At 37.9% G+C, this 12704-nt stretch overlaps 1 protein-coding gene across 3 annotated transcripts in view; it reads right to left on the minus strand.

Moving 5' to 3' along the window:
• VPS35L (VPS35 endosomal protein sorting factor like) overlaps positions 1-12704 on the minus strand; it is a 60035-nt gene that overhangs the window by 14971 nt on the left and 32360 nt on the right. For all 3 annotated transcript variants that reach the window (XM_052772400.1, XM_052772401.1, XM_052772402.1), the window contains 3 exons: positions 11623-11721; positions 10731-10808; positions 9435-9549 (listed from right to left, as the gene is read on the minus strand). In XM_052772400.1, coding sequence (XP_052628360.1) covers positions 9435-9549; positions 10731-10808; positions 11623-11721 — 292 coding nt within the window. The remainder of the gene's footprint in view (positions 1-9434; positions 9550-10730; positions 10809-11622; positions 11722-12704) is intronic.

The raw sequence follows: 12704 nt of genomic DNA on the forward strand, positions 1-12704 counted from the left end.
AGGAAAGCAGCAGCAGATGTTCATTCTAGCACAAGTAAATGAATCGCTGTCACTTCCACAGTTGTCTCAGCAGAAAAGAAAAATGCATGCCCCACATCACCATATAATGAAAACATGTGACCAGACAAATGAAAAAATGTGTCTCAGAAAATAGTCTGCATACCAAAGTACCCATGTCCGTGCAGAGAATACTCCTGCCTTCTGAAGTTATTTCATAACGGGACAGGAATGATCTGTGCAGCAATCGTTCTCCGCAATGAAAGAGAAGAGCTGCAAAGTACCTCACCTTAATTTACTGCCTGCTTTCCCAACAATCACAGTCCTAGACATTCTCCTCTAAACTTTTGCCATAGCACAAAACCAAAACCTCTTATCTTCACTACGAATAACTGCAATTTGATTCGATTTCCTCTTCTTGACCTCCTGCCGTTGCTGTGAACGAGATCTGCCTTCTGATCTGGCCGAGCACCTTCAGAGACCTGAGCTCCCTCATCAGACCGACCAGTAAGAGCAGCGTGCCCAGTAGGTGACTGCTGCTGGGAATGAGGAGAGACCCGTCCACACCACCGACGGCTCACTGGGCCCTGCCCTTGCTGCGACAAGCTCCTCTGCGCTTCCATCTTTTTCTTCCCTAACCAGGGCAGTCACACAGCCGCTGCCTCCCTGCCGTCTCCGTGGGGCTGCTGTCCTCTCGCCAGCGCCGCAGGTCGCGTTTGCAGGTCACCCTGCGACTGCCCCGCGCACTGTCGCTTGTCGCAGCACAATGGGGAGACTGCGGGGCTCCTGCCCACACTTTTAACTCTTCTTCCTTGCCTCGTTCCCCCTGTCACCCACACAATGCAGCAAGGCAAGACAAAAAAGCAAGAGAGCATAAAAGCAGTTAGTTACATTTTCTATTAAAGAGATGGATACTTCTGTAGTCCAGAAGTACTGGCAAAGGAGAACGTGTTCATTTCACTACGAGTTCAGCCAATCTGTGCTAACCACAAAATCGTTCTTACGCTGGAACGCTAAAAGCACATTCATCCAAGGTATACGTGCTTTATAAGAAGCAAAAATAAATTCACATTAATGCAAAGGTTTTATCAGAGACTTTGCAGAAAACTAACTGACCTCCAAACACTACCACCCTATTCACTTGTAGAGAGATGTCAAAGTATGCATCATCACGTGCTCTGACTTTGGAGAAAAAGTTCACTACACAGGTTGTCACAGACGTGCTATTTTCTTAATAAGTATGAAATAAGCATCAGTATTTAATTCTGAATTACGCTAATTAAGAGGTTATGCAATGGTGCTTTCTCTATTATCTTTTAAAAGTCAGTTTATAAAGCTATTACTGTAGAGATGTTTCAAGAGAAAACCATACACCTGCTTCTCCTGGCCTCCAAAAGGTGTAAGGAACCACTTAAAAAGCATCAAAAACAATGTTATGTACTTGATTAAAAAAAAAAAAAATTAAAAAAAAAGTCCTTGATTAAAAAAAAAAAGGGGGGGGGGGGGAGAGGATCAAAAAGGAATCCGGTGAAGAATGCTGTTTTCTTATCTGCCTAAAGTATGATACTGCTTCTAAAGTGAGCCACTGTTAAGTTGGATAAGGGGAGAGCAGCCTGCGCATTAAAACAAATCATCATGATAAAGTCTTCCCAGACTGCCGTTAATATCTTGTGCAGTGCTCCGAACATGACATACTTCATGCTTCACTAAATTTATCCTTTCACAGCAGCTCCTTCATTTTAGTTGACCATAATCCTATAAATCTTTCCCCCGAGCATACAGGCTGACCTTCTGGCTACATAAACTAACAGTCTTGTATATCCAAGTCAGCACTTCTAGTAACACTCTCCTACAGAAAAAGCAAGTAAAATTGGTGTTGAATGTTTTGCTGTTGTCAATATTTATGATGGTACATAAACACAAATGTATGTACCTCCATATATTTCTATATATCAATCTCTTTACATACAAAAATTTAACTTACATCATATTTGCTCCATCTATGATAGTCAATTAGACTGTACTAATTTAAGATTTCAGGCAGACAAAAAACCAAGGAGGAACAAAAGCCATTAGAGATGGGCTCCTTAGGTCCACCTTCAAAGAGCAAAAAGGAGTGAGTTTGACATACCTACACAAACTATTTTTAGTCACAGATACAATTACACAAGCTAAGTCCACCCAAAGGACAAAACCAGGGACCATACATATGCAGCCTTCTGCATTCCACATCACCTTCATGTCCTACAACACTGTCAAGCATATTTTAATACTCCAAAGATTTTGCTTCCACATCCGACAGATGTTGGAAATTTAATGAAGCCTTGTACTCCAGTGCAAAAATATTAATGGGAAGCAAGCATGGGTTTTTTTTGTTGCCTTCTTTTTTTTCCTGTTAAATAAATTAACACCTTACTGTTTTGACGACCAACCATCACAAACATTTGGAACTCCTCCTCACATTGGTGGGGTCACTGTAAGAGTTTTGCCACACTGTTAAAATGTGTTTTTTCCCTTGAGCTATTGAACATTCTCCATCTTAAAATCCTCTACACATCACTTCCAGGCCAGAAACTACGAAGAATTATTTCAAGTAACAAAGATGAAATAAGAAAATGAATGTGCTGCTGCTTGGAGAACTGGAATGTACTATGTTAAATGCATACTATTTCATACTAATTCATACTATGAATTAGCTGCAGATGAAAAGGTAGTTGTGTGGATGAAGCTTGCTAGTGCTAGTTTTAGGAATAGCTTGATTATAGATTATTAGCAAGGCCTTAGTACTTTCAGACAAAGGAATACAGAGGCATAAGTGGAAGGGAAGATTTGTACAGGGAGATCATACAGTATGAGCAAGAACACTGGATACAAGATGTTTTATTCTTATGCTGTAATCAGTAAATGCAACACACACTACACACTCCCCCCCACCCCCCACAATAAACTAAAAAACCAATGACAAATTTCAGCCTGCCTCTCTATATTCCATGTAATCCCTAAAGACTGTGAGGTAAAGTATCGTCAGCAGTCTTTAAAGAGAGCTCCATTAGTAATACTGGAAACTTTGAAATAATATAGTTAAATATTGTAGTTTCTCCTGATTATTATGAGGTGGGGGAAAAAAAAAAAAAAAAAAATCAAATGACCAGACACATGGAAAACCACGATACAACACTGAAACGTCAATATGTTTTTTGCAGAAAGAAATCATTCCTCAGAAGTCTCTCAAGTTTTCCAAAGAACCAGCAAGTTTGTGTTTAAAAGTGACCCAGCCAATGTAAATACTTAGATTGTTAAAAACGTTTAATAATGTCCCTCATACAAAAGGTTCTTAAAACAACTAAGGTGACAAAAGATAAGGAGGAAAGTCCTCCTGAGAATTCATAACTTAAGGATGGGGTGAAGGGGGAAAGGAGCAGGAAGAAAAAGTTTTCACAGTGGAGTGAAATGACTGCTGCATTCCTTAAGGTTTTGCAGAGACACATGTCCTTACGATGAGCTGGGAGATGACAATGTTTACAGACTAGTCTGGAACGTGACTGCAAAGCATTGCAAATGGATGTCATGATTCTGAGCAATAAAGCAGCAGACTAAATCTAATATTAGTAAGGCATGTAGGGAAAGAAACAGCCCTTGCTATAACTATAGAAAAGATAAGCTCTAAATAGGCTATTTACACTCATGAAAGATTTTGGAGACATTATAGATGGTTTCCTGAAAACGACATCCTAAACAGCTGTTGAAAAGGCAAGGCAATTATAAGAATCATTAGGACAGTAATGGAAAACTGAGGTGTCATTGTATCATTTATATCGCTGTTGTGCATTTGTACCTGGAATACAGACAGTCCTGACCTTCCCATTTCCAAAAGAATAAAAAGATTAAGAAGGTGCTAAGGCATAGAACTGTTTCCTTATTAGAAGAGACTGTACTGACACAAATTCTTCAGGAACTTATCAACTCCATCATCTCATAGGTAGCATGAAGGAAATGAACCAAGAATGACTGATTTTTTCACAGTATCACTAGTAGATCAGCTGCATGCACTGAAACGCTCAGCTAACATTTGAAAACCATACAGAAATAAATCCCCAAGTAGTAGATTTCTAGGTAGCATGTAGAAATCGGAATGCAACAGGAACTCACTGTCACATGAAGTTACAAAGGCCAAAAAGTAAAAATTGATTAAAAAAATTAAATCCTAAGGATTGGTCCATCTATTTCATTAAATACCGTGGTCCATATGCAACCTTTGTTGAAGGATGTATTTAGACCACCTGCAGCTGAAAGCTAGGAAGCATCATTCTGCATTATTGTTTCCTGTATGTTCCATTAGTAGATGTTACTAGACACTTTCAAAACCAGGTCATGGGCTAGACAGACTTGAAGAACTGACAAACTGATATGAAATGCTAGTCTGAAAAGCTTACAGAGATAGAGATGTCATCTCTCTCAAATCATATGGAAAAAGCTATCGGCTGGGGTAGAGGACAAGAAAAAGCTCAGTGAATGGGAGATGTTTCCAGCTGTGGAAATCCCAGGTAACAGTACTAGTCATAATTTTGTTCAAATAAAGCAACATTTAGTATTACTAGTAAGGAAAACAGTATCTCATCAGTTTCTCCCAAATCTACTTTGCTGCCTTCAAGGAAAACAGTATTTAAAAAGATAACGGAGACAGCATATACTGATCTCACCAGAGAAGTGTGAGCCAGGAAGTCTCAAAATCTGTAACTGAGAAAACCTCTTCAGGTTCTTATTTCTCTAAATTCTTTACCTCAAATTCTCTCTATTTATATTCTTCAGATCTATAAAGATTTTAGGAGATTAGGAAGGAATACTAAAAATTGTTATCTAATGCTACTGAGAAAACACACTAAAACATTATTAGACTACAATCAAAAATTAATTATTAGATGTTGCATACCACACTTTCTCCAAAGTGTGGCTGAAGCCTGTCACATTTAGAGAACATTCACAGAAAAGTAACATTTTCTGAAGTAGAAAAAGAAATTCCTTTCGCAATCTACTAATGAAACTGTGTTTCAACTACATTTGAAGAACAAAACAAATATCTAGAAGTACATTAAGCACTGTACACTTCAGAATTAAAATCTGCATTCGCTAAACAAAATAAAGATCTGTGTCAGTTATTTGGGGGACAAAGACTCTCCATTTTTATAAAGTTTTACGTTTGACAGTATCCCAGTGAAATTAGTCACACAGAATCAGTTGAATTACTTTATTCACTCAGCATGTTACTTCTGAAGTGAGGCAAGGATTTCACAGCCTTTAAAATAAAAATGCCGCTCAATACACATTACCAGAAAGTTGCATTACCTCTACCCACCTGCTGAATGCTGTGACCAACAATTAAAAAGTCATGTTGTCTGTTCTTTGATGGGCAAAAGCAGCATTTCCAGGGGAAGGAAATATGTGAAATTAAAATAATACCTATATCTCAAAAATCCAGAAGAGTAACACAATGGAGCATGCATTTAATCTCAATTTAGTCCAAGCAATCCCTATGACAGAAAGCATGACCAATTAGAATTTATTATTCTATGTTGGCAGCATGCAGCGTTCTGTGGCTCAGTTAAAAAAATGAAAAGCACACCTCTCTAAAATCTAGTATCCTCCTTTCTAGGTATCCTGGTTTCAGCTGGGACAGAGTTAATTGTCTTCCTAGTAGCTGGTACAGTGCTATGTTTTGAGTTCAGTATGCAAAGAATGTTGATAACACTGATGTTTTCAGTTGTTGCTCAGTAGTGTTTAGACTAAAGTCAAGGATTTTTCAGCTTCTCAAGCCCAGCCAGCGAGAAAGCTGGAGGGGCACAAGAAGCTGGCACAGGACACAGCCAGGGCACCTGACCCAAAGTGGCCAACGGTGTATTCCATACCATGTGACGTCTCATCCAGTATAGAAACTGGGGGGAGTGGGGGCGGGGGATCGCCGCTCGGGGACTAACTGGGCATAAATCCATGGGTGGTGAGCAATTGCACTGTGCATCACTTGTATGTTCCAATCCTTTTATCATTACTGCTGTCACTTTATTAGTGTTATCGTTATTAGTTTCTTCTTTTTATATTCTATTAAGCCGTTCTTATCTTAACCCACGAGTTTTACTTCTTTTCCCAATTTTCTCCCCCATCCCACTGGGTCGGGGGGGGGGGGGGGGGGGGGGAGTGAGCGAGCAGCTGCGTGGTGCTTAGTTGCTGGCTGGGGTTAAACCACGACACTAGGGTGGGCTCTCGATAGGCTCTCCAGAGGTACAAACTATGCATCCAGGACAAAGTCACCTAAAACGTTCTGAACTTAATTACAAATTCACTTTATTTAAAGCACCTCTTGGGAGCTGGAGACTAAAGAGACAATGTTTAATACATGTTGAACAGCATACCTGGACAGACATCCATCAGTGTATTAATATGGGACTTCTCATGAGCCTATAAATTCACATTTCTGACCCAATTTAATTGTATTGAAGCAAATCTATTCCAAGAAAAATTACAATTACAAGCACCACACAGCTGCTTTGATTAACAGTGTGGCGAATCCCAGCAAGCAAGGCTCTGATTTGATAGAGGAAATTGGAACAGCGACACACTAGGACTGATGGTCTACTACTGTTGCTGCCCCTTGAGAATGGCAATGTGGCAAAAACCAGCCTCCTCCAGTTATAAGCAGAATAGCTGTGGCTCTCCAGTTGATGGTAGTTTATCAGTGCAATCCTCAGATCAGCAAACTTTATTTACTGTTATGACCCGCACATCCTCTTTATAAAAAAGCAATCTTGTAAATTCCCCTTATCTACCCCAATAGGTAATTTTACTCCTTTTTCAAGTTAGGTACATTGGCAATTCAGAGAAATCTTCCTATTGCCAACAGAAGTCTATCCTGTGAAATTCAATTTTGTTACGTGTTTAAGTGAAAACTCAACTCACTGAAATAGCTAGACTCCCTGTAGGAACTTAAAATTAAAAAAAATCCAAGAATTTAACTCACTAAAAATAACAGCTGGAATCTTTAAAGAGAAACTGCATGCACATGCACACATGCATGCCTCACTACTGACTGAGCTATTAGATCCGGTACATTACCTTTCAGTTTTATTTCTCTTCCCAATTTTAAACTGATTAAACTAATTCCAAACAGCATGAAATAAAGGTTACACACAAGGCACAATTTCACTTCCTAGCCTAATGCTGTCATTAATTGCACACTCTTACAACTTCACTTCGCGCTGCATTGGTTTTAGCAGATCAGTGTCTAATTGGCATCAGTTAACTGACTGGATTTAAATTTACTGTTATGAATTAATCAGTACCTCTTATACACATCAAATGCATTCAGTTGAGATACAGATTAAACTGTGTTAAAAGTAACTTTCAAGGACATGTTGTCTAACTACAATATATCAGAATATGCAAAGACAGTTCACAAAAAATGTCCCAAAACTGGTGTCACTGTTGCCTAACTGGTTAACACATGCTAAATTATTCACACAAGTGACATGTCTCTGGATACAAATTATGCCCAAAATAGCTTTTCTAAGAAAGCAAAAAAAGTGTATAACAAGAAAACCTTGGTAAACAAAGTGAGTTACTGAACACCAGGGTTTTGCACATGCTTCATTTCAACAAAAGCTGAGATGGACCAAATGCTCCTCTCTCTAGCTTGTGGGTCTAAACTTCAGGAGGGAGTGGTTAATAAATATGCATTGCAGTGATTGAGTTCATAATACTTTGCATATACCTGGTACCTTAAAAGATTTCAGAATAGGGATCCTATTCATTGTTTAGTGAGTGCACTGTGTTCACATGTCAAACAACAGGTGTGCACATTTATAAACTCTTGCACTGAAAAATCCGGACAATTGTTGGGGTCCAGAAGTCTCACTCAGAGAAGACTTGGATCACAAAAATAGTGGAAAAGCAGTTTATAAATTGAAAGATTATTAAATCACAGAGTTGGTCCCAACATGGGCAGGACATAGTCCTCAAAGACTAAATATTACAGAAAAACTGCTTTGGATTTGCTTCCAACAAGAGATGCACTACAACACAGCAACAATAACAAAAATTGATACAAAGGATAAGGTAAGCTGGTCAATTAAACAAAACACCATAGGAAGAAAAAGCAAGTCCATTTTTGGTAAACTCTGTTGTCTACAAAGAAACTGCACAATACTAATTGCACAACAACAGACTTTGCAGATCTTTTATTTGCACAACATACTTGGACACAACAGCCAGCTTTACTCTAAATCCCTCTGCTTTGCTATATGGGCAGCATCAGATTGAAAACAAAGAAATACAACAGTCACCCTGTACTAAAAAGTCTTAATCAGCATCCTAAATCAGCTTGTTTGCGCAGTTGGAACTTACTGGTAAATGCAGAGCTTGGAAAACAAGCTCTCGTGAAGAAGTACAGAACTAAAACAAAGAATTAATAGCCACAACAAAAGATGTTGCAAAGTAATCCAATTTATTACTCTCACAGCTCCACTGAAAACATGTAAAGGAAAAGCATTTACCATTGGAAAGCAGACAATTAAAGTCAGTATTAAAACTGCAAAACAAAGTAGAATGACATCACTTTAAAAAGGAAAAGAAAGACACTACAAACAGTTAAAAGTATGAGAAGACTTTGAGAATAGGTAACTGTCTTCCATTTGTGATATGAACAGGAACAAGATCATATTAAATGGTGATACAGACTTAATGCTCATTCTGGTGTCAGAGTAGCTCCAATTTTTTTCCCAAAACACTTTTTGTCAGAATTTCCAATTACTTAAGACTGAGCTAACAGGATGGCTAAAAACTGTACTCAGGCCCTGGTTCAATCAATAATTCAGATGAAAAAAGAAAATACATTTTTCATTCTTCATATTATCTGGTATTACTCTATTGTTTCACTGATATAGTGACATATTTTCTTAGCTAAGTGTTTATCATGCATGTGCTTTGACCGCAAGTTTCTGACTTAGGTCATTGACCTAAGTTTTAATTCTTTTCCAGCTCATTGCAGGATTTTGTCAGCCTGTGAAATACTACATAGATGAACTAGTTTCTTTTTCCACAGTTATAATAAAGCACATCATTTGTGACTAGAGTGCTTGCATAATTATGCAGGAGAAAAACATTCCACGCTTTCCACAGTTTCTAAGTAATTTAGGACAACCTACCTCATAGCCATGACTATGTCAACTACAGTCAGCTGTCTTGGTTATTCAGATCACAGGATTAGTGTTAGAATTGAAGAGTTGCTTTAGTATGACAAGTTTTCACTGTAACAGTGTTTGAAACAGGGCTGTATTTTAATTACATCATAAATATACTTATATGACTTATGATTTCAACCAAGTTATTATTCACAGCTAGGAATATTTCTGAAGTAAGAGCACCTTTAAGTAGACAAATTCGCGCCTTACCTTGTGAAAGACACTGATTTGCCAGAGCAACCTGTCCGGAGTGTAGATACAGGTTAAGACGTGTGAAGATACTGCTCAGAGATGGAATTGTAATGAAGCAGAAGGCAACACAAGCCTAAAGGAAATAAAAAAATGAAACTGAAGAAAATTCCTAACTCAGTGTTATAGCAATCATTACTTATTTTATATACAATTAAGAATCAGAATCTGTAAATCAGTTTTGGGAAAGACTTTCAATAAAAAGCAAATATTATGTGAAGTCCAAAATCAGCAACTTCAGATTTCTCATTATTATTTCAATAATTATAACAATATTTGTTATTAATAATAATTGTTATTATGAGTAGATTAGATCAAAACTTACTCTATGACTCTAGCTCAAAGAGTTCCTCTCTCTTCAGGTAACCAGCTTGCAGCTCAAGACGAAAATCTAACCAGAAAAGCAAACTACCTGCTCTCAGGGACCATCCATTTGTCAAACTGGTCAAAGCAGGGGCATTGTGTGTATTTGGGAGGAAGCAGATCTAGTGCAGCATGCTGCAGCTTTAGACCTACTGGAACAGCCCAAACACCTAGATGAAGTGAGTAGCTCCCAGGCATACAGAAGTTGGACAGTGTCACCCTAGCTATCCTTTGTCCAGGACATCATGCACAGTTGCTGTGATCAAAAATCCATTCATTAATGGCAGCATATGCAAACACCTTCCCAAAACGTGAAGATAAAGACATCTTAGTTGCTACATTTCAGGTGAGAAGAGGGGAACACAAGCAACTTGCACAGCCTGTGCATAGTTCAAAGCTCATTTGACCATATATATAGACTCAGAGGCACTAAAGCCAAAAGAAGCACTTTGTTTGAAATTCAAATACTGATTTCAGCATATCACCACAGATATTACGAGAGAGATATTTAAATATATTCTTTTCCCCCCATTTCCCATTCTCTCTGTGATGGAGTTATATAGAAATTAAGTATTTTCTTTTAAATATAATTTGAAAAGCTGAGCTTTCTAGGATTCACACAAACACATCTCCAATCAACCTTCCTTTGGAGAGGGAGACAATGTTACTGCTTTTTTTTAACACAAGGCTGCTGTTAGATGCTTTGTGTCTTTTTTTTATTAAACGGCAGCATTTGGCTTTAGAGAGTAAAGATCAATGGTAACAAGAGAAAATGAGACTACAGTGTCAAAAAATACTAACATATTGTTTTTGCAAAAATTATAAACTTAGGTGGCAGCAGATAGTATTACCTGCTAAGAAGGCAGGCTCAAAGTTTATTAGGGTCAGACCTACCCTGACAAACGCAGCAGTCTTTCTGGAGTGATTTCCTTTCATCACCTTTCTTGTTTCCATTGCTAGCTGGTTCACAGACTACACATAAAACCCAAAGGAAATCATTAAGAAAAATGCACAGATTTAATAGGTCAGTGGCAAATAACAAACTGCATGCTTTACTGCATGCATTTAGAGAACAGAAACTGTCAAAAGGGCCCCTGATATGGTGTGCCCTCACTGTACTATTTAGTTTTTACTTGGAGAATTTTAGTGACTGGTCCTTAAAGCAAATATGATTCTGAAGGTTCGTGAAAGTAGACTTGTTGATTTATTCAAGGCTTTAGATCATCCCTTGCTTCCCAGCTATAGTGCTGTCATCACCTCCTCCCTGGCGTAAAAATCTTGATTTCCAGCTAACACACTTATTAAAAAAACAAAGACAAAATAATAAAAGGATTTAAGAGAAGATACAATGTTGTAAAGGAATCAGATGCAGATAATGCTCACCTGACATGTGACTCAATACAGAAAAGACATTAACCTTCCCAATCACAGCAGGACTCTGCCTGTATCTACAGCCAGACACAGTCTAATCTCTCCTAGATGGAGGATTATAGCAGAGAGAACCCAAATTCTGAATGCACAAAGTGCCATTTATTTTATTAGACATGAAATCTCTTGCAAGATAGCCAGTTTTCTTTGTTGCAATGATATCATGCATGCCTGTCAAGCAAGAACTTCAGAGAGTTTAGGGTGATAAAATGAGAGATGAGATCAAAGTCTACTTTAAAAACACCTGATAAAAAGACTTCGGACTTATTTTGACATAGACCAATGATCTGGGCAATGAATGGGAGAACAGCAAATACATCCCTGCTTATTAAGATAATGTAGATAAACTGTAGCTCACATGAATCAACTGGACTAGAACAGGCTCCAGATTGCAAAACATTGACCTGGCTTCAACATAGAAACTCAGCTGTTGTTCAAAGTCACGGCCAAATGAAACCTATAAAAGATAAAACAAAAACAAAAAACCCCTAGATTTTGCCATTGTAGGCCATTAACTTTATGAAATATAAAACTGCATGCAGATAAACCACAGATATTCAAAAGTCAAAATCCCCGTATATTGGTAAGAAAAAAACCCACCATTAACAACAAAATAGCACCTGGAGAATCTCTGTCCTTTTAACTGCCTGCTTGCCAATACTTAACCTTCAGGGAAACTTGAAAGTTTTGCTGGGGGCTTTTTGTCCATCCTCCACATGATCTTCTACTTTACAGATCAAGTATTTATCAAGAAAACAAAATTTAAATCCTAGATTTGTGAAGTGTTTTCAAAACTAGCAGAACTCTTGATTCTTTATGGAACAGGGACAAAGGCTTGGTATAGTTCATACTTAAAAGGCAAAACAAAAAAACCCAGAAAAATAGAAACAGATCAGTGAATCTGTATTCAGATTCCTGTAATTTCTAGTTTATATAGGGCCTCCAAGAGAAATTAGCATTTTCCTAACTAGATATACCAGCAAGAAAAGCAGGTTTCCCTTGAGTCTGGTTAATAAATATATGCTTATACAGTATGGCAAAAGTCTGCAACCTTGCTTGCTGGCAGGAAAGAAGAGAAGTCAAAAACCAACCCTTGTGTGAGAACACCCTACTTCAATCCTCCAGATTTTAAAAAAACAAGTGCTGTCAGCTGGAGTGTCTCAGCTGTCAATTAAAAGCCTAGCAAGAGAAAACAGTCTCCAGGCAGTCTACATTTATGTATTCAAATGGAATTTTTTTTCTAATAGAAGTAAAGGCTGCATTATTTATTATTTCTCAAGTCACATGCAAAAGAAGTTTTTACAGAATTAAAATAAAAATTATATTTAATCCATACAGTGAAAGATCAAAGGAACTGCACCAGAAAACAAAGGATTGCTTCTTACATTAGAGACAACTGTCTTCGCCTTTCCTCTATTTTTGCAATTGCTGATTCTTGAG

The sequence above is a fragment of the Harpia harpyja genome, chromosome 21, assembly GCF_026419915.1.
Source record: "Harpia harpyja isolate bHarHar1 chromosome 21, bHarHar1 primary haplotype, whole genome shotgun sequence".
In the NCBI taxonomy this organism is placed as follows: domain Eukaryota; kingdom Metazoa; phylum Chordata; class Aves; order Accipitriformes; family Accipitridae; genus Harpia; species Harpia harpyja.